This window comes from Mobula birostris, chromosome 12 (assembly GCF_030028105.1).
Source record: "Mobula birostris isolate sMobBir1 chromosome 12, sMobBir1.hap1, whole genome shotgun sequence".
Taxonomy (NCBI): domain Eukaryota; kingdom Metazoa; phylum Chordata; class Chondrichthyes; order Myliobatiformes; family Myliobatidae; genus Mobula; species Mobula birostris.
Window position 1 is genome coordinate 73,075,907 of NC_092381.1, and position 14,650 is coordinate 73,090,556.

The 14,650-nt window shown below is 38.8% G+C and overlaps 1 protein-coding gene across 5 annotated transcripts in view; it reads right to left on the minus strand.

Moving 5' to 3' along the window:
* Positions 1-14,650, minus strand: part of LOC140206049 (UDP-N-acetylglucosamine transporter-like) — a 71,810-nt gene that overhangs the window by 26,888 nt on the left and 30,272 nt on the right. For 4 of the 5 annotated variants that reach the window (XM_072274120.1, XM_072274121.1, XM_072274119.1 and 1 more), the window contains exons 2-4: positions 7,957-8,160; positions 5,458-5,612; positions 4,369-4,491 (exon numbers count right to left, since the gene is read on the minus strand). In XM_072274120.1, coding sequence (XP_072130221.1) covers positions 4,369-4,491; positions 5,458-5,612; positions 7,957-8,143 — 465 coding nt within the window. In that variant the 5' untranslated portion in view covers positions 8,144-8,160. Of the gene's footprint in view, positions 1-4,368; positions 4,492-5,457; positions 5,613-7,956; positions 8,161-8,927; positions 8,991-14,650 lie in introns of those variants that run through there. The other variant, XM_072274122.1, reaches the window with a different exon arrangement.

Consider the following 14,650-nt stretch of genomic DNA (forward strand, 5'->3'; position numbering starts at 1 on the left):
GTTAAGAAATGAACTTAACCTACAAGTATCCATGATGTCTATATTATTTTTCCCAAAAAGAGTATACATTTGGTTGTTTAAACCAAAAAGCATTCTGCTTCCATTACATTATAGACAGGTTATCACCAGAGTAAAAATACTAGAGAACACAAATTTAAAGCAGCCAGTAAGCTCAGTAAGTCCATCCGTTTCAAGATGGTGCCAGGGAACCATGGCGATGTTTTACAGGCTATGTACAGTACTTCTAAGTATACCTCTTTTGAACTACTCTCACTACAATCAGCAGCATGCAATTTCCCTTTAGCCAATGTACTTTTAAATCAACTTAATGATCTGGAGGTTTCAAGACCTTCTGAAGGACTTGGCAGACCAAGCAGGTACAGTACTTTTAAACGGACAGAAGTTCATCACCGTGGCCAGCAGTGAGGCAGGGGAGGTGGCCCAAGGCAGGCTGAAACACAGACGGATGAGGACCTCTCTACCCAGCACCTTGTCAGCAAACGTGCAGTCACTGGATAACAAAACCAAGGACCTGACAGCAAGATTGCTGTTTGGGAGGGAAAATGAGAGATTGTTGCATTCTATATTTGAATAAGATGTGCTTTTCTCCCAGCATGCCAGATAGAGCAATCAGACCCAGAGGCTTCTTGAATCACAGAATGGACTGAACTGCTGATTGAGAAAAGGCAAAAGGTGAAGTGTGTTTTTCATGATAAACTGTTGGTGGTGCTCCGATGTGGCAGCTTTCTCAAACTCTGAGATTGAACACCAATCGGTCAAATGCTGTTTATTCTATTTACCTAGGGATCTCTCCTCCATAATCCTGACCGCAATTTATATACCACCAGTGGCCGACTATAATCAAACACTTGAGATATTGTATAATGCAGTCTCCACACAAGAAATAGTCCATCTAGACACATTTCAAATCATAGTTGGGACTTCAAACAGGCTTGTTTGAAGAAAACCTTGCCTAATTACCATCAGCAGACAACCTGTAGCATCAGAGGTCCCAACATTAAACCACTGGTATGTTAAGATAAGGAATGCCTACCATTCTATGCACAGGACTCATTTTGGTAAATCTGATCACTTGGCTATCCTTCTACCTGCAACAGGCAGACACTCCCTCAATACTGTCCGTGTGACACTCAGTACAACAGGCAGACACTCCCTCAGTACGACAGTGTGACACTCCCTCAGTACCGTCCCTCTGACAGTGAGACACTCCCTCAGTACTCTCCCTCAAAAAAGTCCAGAGATTAGGACACCTAGAGGGGGTCGTGGGAGGAAGAGGAACGGCAATGGATTGGGTTGTATTTAAGAACTCATCTGTGGATCTGAGTGAATAGACCATAGTTGTCACAGACTTTATTAAAACAGCTACAGATGAGTATGTCTCCATAAAATCATTGTCTTCCCCAACCAGAAGGCAATGGATGAACCACTGCAGCCTGCTGAGGACCAGTTCAAAGACATTTAAGTTTAATAACCGAGAAAGTTACAAGAGGTCCAGGTACAATCTCCAGAAAGTAATCTCACAGTCAAAATGGCAATTCTGGACTGAGGTTGAATCACTGAAGGATGCTTGACAGTTGTGGCAGGGCTTGAATAGTATCACCCCTTATAAAGTTAAATTCAGGCTACATAGTCGACAACAGGGCTTCGCTTTCAGATGAGCTTGGTGCCTTCTGCACTTGCTTTGACTGCCAAAAACATGAAGAAACTCCCACCGCGATTTCAGTCTGAGGCCAATGTGCAAGCAGTCTTCAGGAGGGTGACCCCATGAAAAGCATACATCTGATAGGGTACCAGTACAAAAGACCTGTGCTGAGTGTTCACTGAGATCTTTAACCTCTCACTTTGCCAGTCTGAGGAATCCACCTGCCTCAAGCAGGCTTCAATAATACTGGGGCCTAAGAAGAATGTGGCAACCTGCTTCAATGACTGTCATCCAGTAGCAATTATAACCATAGTGATGAAGGGTTTTGAGAGGTTGGTGATGAAACATACCAATTCCTGCCTGGGAAGTGACTTTGATCTGTTCCAATTTGCCTACCAGAGCAACAGGTCCGCAGCAGATGCCATTTCATTGGCTCTTCACTCAACCCTTGAACATCTGTGCAACAAAGATGCATGCATCATGATACTTTTTTTAAAAATCGATTACAGCTAGGATTCAATACTATCAACCACTCAAAACTAATCAACAAGCTTCAAGACCTTGGTCTTAGTATCTAATTGCACAAGGAGGTATTATTTCCTCACTTGCAGACCCCAGGGCAGCTCAGATTGACAACATCTCCACAATTTTCATCAGCACAGGTGTAGCTGTGTGCTTAGCCCCCGCTCTACTGGCTTTATAGTTATGACTGCATGGCTAAGCACAGCTTCAATGCCATATTCAAGTTTGATGATGCCACTGTCATAGGCTGAATCAAAGATAGTGATGAATCAGCATATAGAAGGGAGATTGAAAACCTTGCTGAGTGGTGCCATAACAACAACCTCTTACTCAATTGTCAGCAAGACCAAGGAGCTGATTATTGATTTCAGGCCGAGGAAACAAAATGTCCATGAACCAGTCCTCAATAAGGGATCAGAGGTAGAGAGGATCAGCAACTTTAAATTCCTGTGTGTTATTATTTTCTACAATCCTGGACCTGGCACACAAATGCATTTATGAAGAAAGCACGGCAGTGCCTCCACTTCCTTTGGAGGTTGTGAAGATTTGTCATGACGTCTACAACTCTGGCAAACTTCTGTAGGGAATATATTGACTGGTTGCTTCACAACTGGTATGGAAACACCAATGTCCTTGAATGGAAAATCTTACAAAAAGCAGTGGATTAGACCCAGTCCATCACAAGTAAAGCCCTCCCCACCGCTGAGCACATCTACACAAAGCTTTTTCGCAGGAAAGCAGCGTCAGGAAGTGGGTACAGGAGCCTCAGGACTCACACAAGCAGGTTCATGAACAGTTATGACACCTCAACCATCAAGCTGAACCAAAGGAGGAAACTTCACTTGCCCCATCATTGATTGATTATTTTATGGTTATTACTCTATTACAGATTTATTGAGTATGCCCATAAGAAAACGAATCTCAGAGTTGTAAATGGCCACATGCATTTTGATAATAAATTTACTTTAAACCTTTGTCAAGTGGGTATCTCACATCATCTTTTAGGATTTCTACTAACGAAGTAGCTATAGTTTAAATTATACTGCTAACATCCAGTACCAGTCAGCAGGAAAGATCAATGAAGGCAATTATATGAATGTCCCTCAAGGGAATGCAACAAGCGATGGATTTACCTAGCCACCCAACCTCCTGCATTTCCTCAGCCTATACATCCTGCAAACTTTCAGGGGGTAGACAGCATATAACAGAATACTTGCATGATGCCTGAGATTCAATGTCTACCATAAAAAGAATGCTGATGTAACAGTTCCAGATATACCACACAGCTGATCAACTTGGATTGTTAGCAATATCCCCAAAAGACATTTAGTTCATGCGAAATGGCAACCAACTCTCACCCAGCTTTTACCATACTATTCAGTGACTTCTCACTTTGCATATGGTGACAACACAGACGAGTACAAAGATCAGTATAATATTTAACTTGTACCAGGAGTCTACATTCATTGGAAACTTGTAAATGATTCAGTCTTTAACCAAATGTCTCAATGTCTTATTCCAGTGCTAAGATCCCCACCTAAAAAAAAGCAATATTATATTCTAAAACATACAAAGGGAGACACTCAATCGCATGTTGATATACTGACATCTCCAAAAAAACTAAGTCTAGATCTAGTAGCGAAAGTGTGCAAGAGTCATATCAAGAATTCTTGCCTGAAAGGATCCTTTAATAGTGGCATAGCTTCAGCCCATACAATCTCACCCAAACCCATTGAGTAGATTCATAATCTTGATGTGCAGCTTTAACCTGCTCAAATAATCAGTACATACAAAAAAAAAGAAAACCAAAGCTAAGTCACAAAGGTTTGGTATGCCATAAAAACTCAAAGCAAAGAAAGCTTTAGCTACAAACATTTGTCGAATACCTCACATGAATTGTGTATGCATTCTAACCTATCTTCCAGTTCCATACAGTAAGAGTAAGCTTGAAACAAAATTAGCAGCTCTTCATAAAATTTCCATATACATAATATCTATGGTTTTAAGACAAATTCTTTATTGTATATCTGCATACCTTTTAAAATACATAAAATGAAATGCAGAGCATTAGACTGAAATGAAACAAATCCTTTGAAATTTGAATTGCCGCTGATAGCTCATGCATACAAATTAAAATTTTATAATTATTTATAAATTAGAAAACCTTTTTTCATTACACATACCTGAACAAGTGTAACACCAGCCATTAATGTCAAAAGCGAGAGCCACTGATAAACACTCAAGTTTTTTCTAAGCATTGTCACAGAAAAGAAAGCTGTGGTGAGGACTTTAAGCTGATAAGTAACCTGTATAAGAGGGGGGAAAATATTATAACAGAGTTACTTAAAAGTATCCATAAATCCACTCTACATTTATATTCATTATTCAGATATGGCCATTCATCTTTTCAAAGACCCACATGTTGCCAAGTAAGCTTTACTGTATATGTATGGATAAATTAATTAGTCTATCTACAAATCATTCCCAAAAAAACTTCAGTTCCAATATCTGCCTACATGTCAACTGAGGGAACAATGCTTTTCTGTATCAAATCTATTCTGGACACATAAAATAATGCAAAATTATACTGGATTTACATCAGTGCCTTCATTTAAGAATTCTCTTCTTCGTATTCAAATCACTGTGACTTCATCCTTCGACTTCATTCACCCCAAAATCCCTCAGATCCCTGAAATTTTTCAATCTTGTATCCTTGCACATCCCCAGTTTTAAGCTGCTTCATCACTGCTAGGCTATAAATAACCAAGATCTAAGCTCAGGAATTCTCTCCAGAAATCATTGCCCCTTTTCTCTCTCACCCTACTACTTTTCCTTTAATCCTCCCCACCTTCTTGGGAGGCCATCCTTAAACTTAGCTCTTATCTTCCCTAACATCTTATGCAGTAATGTCAAATGTCACTTCTTAATGAAGCACCTCAATATTTTACTAAGTTAAAAGTACTGTACAATCGCAAGCTGATAGTGCTGAATAGTAAATGACACACCTCTAAAATTCTGTTACTTGCCATGTCTTGCTAAAAAGTTTCAATTTGTTTCCATATTCAAATAGCTAACATGCAGTTAACTACCTTGCAATATAATTTTTATCTTGGAAAGATGCAGCCCGTGAGAAATTTCAAAGAACAGTTAAAAAAAAGTAAAATATTTTCATCCACAAAGACATGCCTTTATACACTACCAAAATTCCTTAAGTTAGGGCTATAACAGGAGAAAAACTGTAGTGCCTGAAAACAAAAAAAAGACTATTATACCTGATAAGTAGCTGCATCTAAATTGGATAATGCTATATAAAGGAGATTGTTCTGAAGGGTGTATATTCCAGAAGGAATGGCAAGTTTTAATGTCTCCATTGGTTTGTTAATAATTTCGTCTTGTAATACTCTACGCAATTCTTGAATGCTATAACCTGAGAAAAATAAGCACAAAATTATAAAACTGCAGTTTACTGATCAAAATGCACAAATCTTAGCACTAGAAAATGGAAAATGAAAGTGATTAACTAAATTCAATTATGCGTTTATACAGCAGATGCTTTATTAGTTTTCCTTTCTTTGTTAAATTCATATTCTCATTTCTGAATCATGGATTACTTTTATCATTTTCCTTCAATTTACATATTAAAATAGTGAACAAATGGATAAAGCGTTGAGATTAAAGGTTCCATCAAAGCAGAAAACATATGATGCCTTGAAAAAGTATTCAGCCCCAACCTTTTGTTCGTATAAGATGAGGGATTTTGATCAACTTAACTGAGAACTTTTATTTGTGAATCACATGCTCTTTTCACAGTAGAGACCCCCCGGCCAAAAAAAAAACAGGGAAGTAGTAAAGCATGAAAAACTAAACATTAAAAAAATGAAGTGTCAGTAGTTCAAAAATATTTATCCCCCTTTGCTCAGAACTGAGTTGAACCACCTCTCGCAGCTATTACAATAAGTAGTCTTTTTGGATAAGTCTCTCAACTTTGCACAATGTGATGGAGCAAAATTTGCATTTTTCTCCTGCTAAATTGCTCAAGCTGTGCTAGGTTAGTTGACAAGCTGTGGCAGACAGCAATCTTGAAGTTTTACCAGAGATGTTCGATCGGGTTCTGACTGGGGCACTTAAGGACATCAAATTTTCTTCATTTGAAGCCACTCCATGGTTGCTCTGGCAGCGTGCTTTGGGTTGTTGTTCTGCTGAAAGTGAGCCCCCCCCCCCCCAGTTTAAGCTTTCTGGCAGAGGTGAGCAGGTTTTCAATCCAGGATCTCTTAGTACTTTGCAGCATTTGTCTTCCCATTAACCCTGGCCAGATTTCCAGTCCCTACTGCTGAAAAGCATTCCCACAGCATGTTGCTACCTTCACCAGACTTTGCAGTAGGGATGGTTTTAACTAGCAGATGCACTGCTATCAGATCTACGTCACATGTACCACTTAGTCTCAAAGCCAACGAGTTCCACTTTAGTTTCATTTGACCACAAGACCTTTTTCCACATTTTTACAGCGTTTTCTAAATGATGCTTTTGCTTTGTTAGCCAGGGGACCTTCCTTGCCACTTTTTCCATAAATATCCATTTTGTGCAAGGCCTTAGAGACTGTGCAGCCATGAACTTCATCTCCCGTTGCAGCCATGGACTTCTACAGCTCACGCAGAGTGACTGTTGGTGCCACAGCAGCCTCTCTTACATGTGCCATTCTCCAGCAACTAGTTTTGGAGGGGCTGCCTGACCTAGTCAGTGTGGCGATGGTTTCATATTTTTTTCCCCCCACTTCCACCATGTACTGCGCTGAGCTCAGAGGTATGTTAGTGCCTTTGAGATAGACTTGTATGCTTGCTCAGATTTGCACCTCTCTAATATTATTTCCTTGACTTGTCTTGAATGCTCTTTTATCTTAAGTTGGCTTGGTCTGTTGAAATTCTACAGTATCATTGGACCTTAGAGAGAAGGGGTATTTATTCCTATGAATTCATTGAAGACAGTGATGCTCCAATTTTCTATATCAACAACTTGGGTGAGTTGGTAAGGTAATAAACAGTATTGTACCTGAGGAAAGTTGGTGTGGTAATTACAAAGGGGATGAACACTGTTTTGGCCTCACAATTTTGGTTTTTAATTTTTAGTTGCTGACATGTTTTGGAATCTCTTTTGATTTGACATTATGCACAATGTTTTGTAGATTAACTCTAAAAACCCTACTTCAACATATTTTAAATTCAGAAAATGAGCCAGTAAAATGTGAAAATAGTCATGAGGGCTGAATACTTTTTCAAAGCACTGCATAAATGAGTAGAGTTCACAGCTTTCACCATCTAGAATTGGCAATTCAAGTGGAATTTTTTTTTATATTCACTCTGCTCTCCTAAAACCTATTTATTGGGATAGCTGACATTCAGTTAAAGAAAACAACTTACTTTGAAAGTTTGCATCACAACCAAGAGAAAGTCTGCAGATACTAGAAACCCAAGCCGCGCGCACACACGCGTATACACACACACAAAAAAAACAAAATGCTGGAAGAACTCAGCAGGCCAGGCAGCATCTATGGAAAAGGACACTGATGAAGGGTCTCAGCCCCAAACGTTGACTGTTTACTCTTTTCCATAGATGTTGCCTGGCCTGCTGGGTTCCTCCAGCACGTTGTGTGTGTTGCTTTCAAAATCACATCAGCATTTACAAATGACATTCTATTGTGTCATCTCATTCACAATGGTTAAATAAAGATTTCTCACAACTTTAAACAAGAGAGGATTCTAAAGTAGTGTACATACTAGCATCTTTAAAAACTAATAGAAGACATGCTGCAATCTTCATCATCTCAGCAATGACCACTGCAGTTGAAGCTAGGTAACGGGGTCCTTCTTCTTTGAAAGTCCGTGAGTAACGCATAGTCAAAACAAGACTGGTTGTCTGAAATACTAAAACTCCCAGCGAAATATATTTCAAATTGCACTCCATATTTTATTCTCACTTTCCTGCAAAGTTAAAAAGAAACATATTTCAATTGATGTTTAGCTTTGGACTTGAGTTCTTAACAGAAAATCTTTCCAATATGTTTAGATACTAATATTAAAGATCTCAAAGCAAACCAGAAAGAGTAAATAAGGTTAGTGCAGCTCAGGAAGGGCATTTGGTCAAACATGTCCTAATTTAAATCTTCAATTTCACTGCAGGGATAGCTAAATGATATCCGGCTGGACATCTATTTATTTAAATATGTTTTAAGTCAAAGATGCAGGGAGAAAATTCAGTACTCTGACTATTGGACTGTTACTATGATTGAAAGTTTCTCCTATTATATTCTCCAAATATCCGGACCTGCCGCTTAGTTTTTTTTTGCACTACCTTACTTCCCATTTTTCTATTTTCTATTTATGATTTATAATTTAAATTTTAATATTTACTAATTTTAACTATTTTAAATATTTATAATATTTAATATTTGTAATCCAGGGAGTGTGAAGCGCAGAATCAAATATCGCTGTGATGATTGTACCAATTGTTTGGCGACTATAAAGTATAAAGTATTACCTGTTAAAAGCAAAATCCTGCAGTTCTCAGGGTATATAACACTCCTTTGACCATGCAACTTTCAAACTTCCAGTCCAGTACATGCATCCATTAGCCAGACTGCAGTATTATAAAGTAACTATCAAGTTGTAAAAATAAATACAAATGCTGCAAGCATTCAGATCAAGCAGCAGCTACAGAAAGAAAAACATTTACATTTCAGGTAGATTACCTTTCATTAGTTGTACTGCATTGTTTTGTCTTTGATGATCACGTGACAAATGGATACAAAGTGAAATTCCGAGAATTTTAAATCATTTGCTGATATATTTACAGGTAAGTTAATATGAAGCACTTTTTAAATTCATATTGTCTTCAGGTTTGTGCTTTTTAAAAATAAATCAAGGTTTGGGAAATTGACTTAACATTTATTAATGGTGATGCCACAGTACTTTGTTGCTCTGAAGGAAGCTGTCATTTAGAGCTTTGGCAAGTTTTTTTTTCCCTGATGCCTGTTCCTGTAAAGGAACCAGTGTAAGAAGATAATTTGTATCCAACAAAAATGAAAAGAAACATTTCACTTACTTTCTTAAAACATTAAGCAAAATACAAAATAAAAATTAGAATAGTGGTAAAGCCTGAAACAGAATGAAATATTTAGAAATTGCGCATACATTTAAATACAAGGAAATTATATATAAAGTCAGCCTTTTATTGGTTAGGACCAGACAGGGGTGCAGTGCTGCCGGAGCTCACCGGAGCCCCACTCCAGCACCTCTGTAAAAAAAAGTCAAAATAAACAGGCGGGGAATTTAACAGCGACCGCATATTAAATAGAGGGAACTTTACGGAAGCAGGGATTGGGGAGAGGGGGTGGAGGCTGATGGGGAAAATACCACTAATAATATTAGGATATTCGATCGTTTTTAGTGAAATCCTGGAGCTGTGACTGTTTTGTGAAATTCCTGCTCGCTCAACCCATTGCCCCAGCATACACTGCTGTAGCCTCCCGCCATCTCACAGTCTCTCTCCAGCACTCATTGTTTGAGCATCATTCACCGAGAAAATAAAAATCTTAGATCCTTTGAAAAGTGGCATGTTGCTTGCCGAGGTGGGCCGTAAGTTGGTAAAAACGAACCGAGCATTCGCACAATAAAGCAGAAAGAAGCCGAAATTCGTGGAAGTGTTAGTGCTACCCCTACAACGGCAAAAATGGTCTCTCTGGTTCATGATAAAGTGCTTGCAAAGACTGAGAAAGCATTAAGTTAGAGGACATGTCACAGAAGCATATCCCTGTTCATGGCAAAATTATGCGTGAAAAAGCACTTAGCCTCTTTGAGCACGACTGTAAGGGGGCTGAGGAGAGCAAGAGGAAGGAGCTTAAGGCAAGTAAGGGACGGCTGGCTAGCTTTGTAAAGTGCTACAGCCTCAAGAACTTAAAGATCACGGGAGAATCGGCATGGCAGATGTACCAAGTATCCTATTATGGAGCCGATCAAAGTACACGCTTGAAGTCTCTCAGAAAAAATACTGTTGATCACAAACTATCAAAAGCTCACACTGCTGCTCTAAGTGTTGAAAATATAGCTAGTGAAGATGCTCTTGGAAAATTATGTGACACCATGAATGCTTCACATCTAAAGGCAACTTGGTAAATTTTTTGTTCTGCATATTACTTAGTTCAGAATGACAGACTCTGATCACTTTGGGTTATTGGAACTTCAAAAAAAAAGATATTGACATTGGAATTGGACTGCATTCCCGCACTAGTGCTACACAGATAATTAATCACATAGCCGTTAATATGAAAAAGAAAATTTGCCAGCATATCAAGCAGATAAATGGCAAATTTTCTGTTCTCACTGATGAATCAACAAGCCTGAGCATTAAGACCACCCTAATAGTTTATTTGAAATGTTAAAGTGATAAGGAAGATGATCCCCATTTTATGTTTTCAGATCTAATTGAACTGCCTGATCAGAAAGCTGCAACTATTGCTAAGCATCTATTGAACTGTCTCAACAACCATGGGTTTGATGACTCTTACTTGAAACAGAACCTCGTAGCATTTGCTAGTGATGGGGCGAGCGTAATGCTTGGTGTCAAATCTGGTGTTGCTACAATTCTCAAGGAACATTACGCTGATGTGATAATTTGGCACTGTCTTAATCACAGATTAGACTTGCAGTAGGTGATTCGGTGAGAGAAGGTCATGGAATAAATCATTTTCAATCATTTATGGACAAATTGTACTCTGTTTATAGTAGATCACCTCTAAATCAAAAGGAATTGTCTGAATATGTCTCTCAACTAGAACAACAAATTTGCAAAATAGGCCGTGTTCTGGGCACCAGGTGGGTAGCTAGCTCATTTTGAACAGTTTCAGCAGAGTGGCAAAATTATGAAGCACTGTATTTTCATTTTGAAAAAGCAATGAAGGATGAAACAAGATCTGGGAGTGACAGAAAAACCTATGAAGATCTGTTGAAAAGACTCTCTTCAAAACAGTTTCTATTGGACTTAGCTCTAATGTATGACACGTTGTATGAACTTGGTTTATTGTCAGAGTGTTTACAGAAATGCACTACTACGATTGTTTATGTAGACAAACTGATCCAGTGGAGCATAAGATCACTGCATGGACTGAAAGAGCAACCTGGTACAAAAATTAGAAGCTCAAGAGGCAGTTGAAAAGGGGAAGTTTGGAGAAATTACCTTAACAAGCAACAACAAAATTGTCTCCATTAATTATCTACAGTTTCTTACTAGTCTTATAAACAATTTGCAGCACCATATGTTCATGGCAACATCCTTGAAAGGTTCTCAAACTTCTAAACCTCAAAGTATGTATGAATCCCTGCTAAATGAAATGTGTGTCCTTGATAAAAATATCTGCCCTGCTGAAATACTGCCTAATTATGGAGAAGCTGCAATATCATCTCTCATAAGAGGGTTAAGCTTTCTTCTTCCTCTGTAATAAATGCCTTCAGAGATTACGTGGAGGATTGTGGACACCGGATCCCCCAAGATTTACGCCCATTACTGAGCTGTTCACAAGTTATTCCTATTAGTACCACCAAGTGTGAGCAAGGATTCAGTCACATGAACTTGATAACAACAACAAGCTCAAGAATTCTCATAAGTCATGTATCAGCACTTACGTTTGTTAAACTACATGGACCTTCTGTAGTTCACATCATGGCTGCGGAACCACAGAGCAGCAGGTGACACCAGGACAAGAGTTGCTTCAGATTCATGAACACATATTACGCCTGACCCTTTGTGGAGAGTGTGAAACTTCTCATTGGTGGCATTTGGTAAGTAGGTAATTACTTTTAAATTGGTAAAATACATGATTACCGTCTTTTTCTTTACTTGCTTGGTAATTATATTTTATGATAATTAGTGAGTGCAACTGTGCAATACTTTGTCATATTATTAAGTATATGTTTTATTGTACCAGTTATACACTGTAATGTAGTGATAGGCTATAATCTTGTTAATGTCTTAGCTATCACTATATTTCTGTGGAGCTCTGCAATTCATATATTTGTTTCATCTTGGTTTAGTGTTTGACATTATAAGAAGCCCTATTCATAAAAGAATGGGGAAAGGAAGTTGCGCAGTACATGAAATGAGCAGGTACACAAATTGGGTATATATATAAAAAAATGTGAGTGAGAGTGTCAGAGTGTGTGAGAGAGAGATCTACACCTTCCATAGCCACTATTAGTTGTTAATTTTTTTTGTCAACTGTTCTAATTATTCTAATATACAGTCAACATTTGTTTTAATATGTTATAAATACTAAATGTTAAATACATTACAGGTGTATATGAAAAAAATAAAGCTATTTCAAAGCTCTGAATAGGATAATTTAATTTATAGTACATTTATAAGTCCTGGTGTCTGATGCAAACGTGAGTTTTTGAATAACTAGTTGCAACTTGGATAAACATAATCGAAGATCACCTCTTTTCACAACATGAAGACAATTATGAGCTTTTGGTAGCAGACGAAGAGCTTGACTAAAACCACATCCAACTGGATAAGAGGTGGGAAATCCAACTAAAAACAAATCCGCTTTCTCCCAGACCCAGACTCTGGAAACTTACTTTGAATATCATAAGTTACCCAGAAATTTTACTTGCTGCATTTGAGTTTTGCTTGAGCTGTTATATCACTCTGCAGCTCAATAAGACTTTCTTGCAACGTAGTGTCAACATTACACACATTCACCCTAAATGAATCTACCAACAATCTGGAATATGCAATTCCAGCAGGAATCGGAACCAAAATTCCATATTAGTGTGGAGTTGTTTCAAATGAAATCATTTCCAACTCAGGATCAATAAAGTACTTATTATTATAATAATACTACAATCAGATCATCATCTTGCAATTCTGCTTTAAGAGTGGCCAGTGAAGGAAATTGCATAAACTCAGAACTTCCAATATTGCTGCTGAAAAGTGAGTTTTCCCAGGAAAGCAGTAATACCCTTGCTGCGTGATATGAGATTGTAGTTTTTTTTCTTGTAACTGTTTCATGACTCTGACTGGTAAAATGTCAGACTTTGCAGTGACAATTTTTTCTCCAAGCTGCTTATCACTTAGAAATGCTGCAATACTATACCAAAGTACAACAAAGCAATGAAGACAATATCTTTTGATAATCTTCTGTATGCATTAGTAGTGTTGTATATTTAATATTTCAGTAATATCTAAGCAATAGTGCTAACATATTCACGAGGAAATCCGCAGATGCTGGAAATTCAAGCAACACACACAAAATGCTGGTGGAACGCAGCAGGCCAGGCAGCATCTATAGGAATAAGTACAGTCGACGTTTCAGGCTGAGACGTCGACTGTACTTATTCCTGTAGATGCTGCCTGACCTGCTGTGTTCCACCAGCATTTTGTGTGAGTGCTGTTACGTACCCCGTAACTGGGTTGCCAAACCAGCAGAAATGGATCACTCAGTTGGAGTCTGGATTACTAGAACTAAGAAAGTTTTATTAAGGAAACAAGCAACACAGTACTCTAATCAAAAGGATAATGAATGCAACAGTTCAGCAATGATAAACATACATGTACACAGAATTCAGATAACAGGATCAATCAAGCTCTATCGTTGTCTAGGGGTAAATGACCAGTTTCAAAGTGACGCAAAGTTCAGTTCAATTTAGTTCAGTTCAGTTCGCAGTAATCGCTGCGGTGGCGATGGACAGTGTGGGGAAGGAGAGAGAGAGCAAAACGAATGAATATTCAAGGCTTCCACACAGACCTTCACAGTCAGCTTTCGGGCGAGTCCCTTGTGATGTCATCTGAGGTCACCGACCGTGACCCCTCCGTTTCCAGATACGATCGCTTCCCTGCGGTGAACCTGGCACCCAGGCAAGGGTGGACACACACCAGGTTCCCGCCAGTCGTGCCTTTCCACCCTGTGCGTCTATGGCCCGGTACTTCCCACCGACTTGTGAGAGATGCACCGCTTCCAGGGTCTTGTTACCTCGGGTGTCATGTGTGTGCTGCCTTAGCGAACCTGTCCCTTTTTATCCCCCTGCTGGGGTATCGCCTGTCCATCACTTCAAACAGTTCAGGGTTCAAAGGGGGAGCCGATCTTGACAGCTCTCCTTCCCCTTCATTAACATCTCCAAATGCTGCTCCATTGTTTTCCTTATCTCTCTCTCCTGAAGACAGGTGGCAGACCAACTGCTGATCCCACTGGTGCCAGCACAGGACAGCTACATCTTAATCTATGTGTATTCTTATCACAGTGCTAACATATTGTTTGATTAAGCTTACTTTGTTGTTTACATAATGCATTGTGAGTTATATGTAAAAGTACACGAATGGCATACATCATCAAGCCACATCAAAACAGTGTGCTTCGCTTAAAGCATAAAAAAAGTACATGCACGTCCTGGTCTCCCCATGCTTTTCTTTCAATTAGTT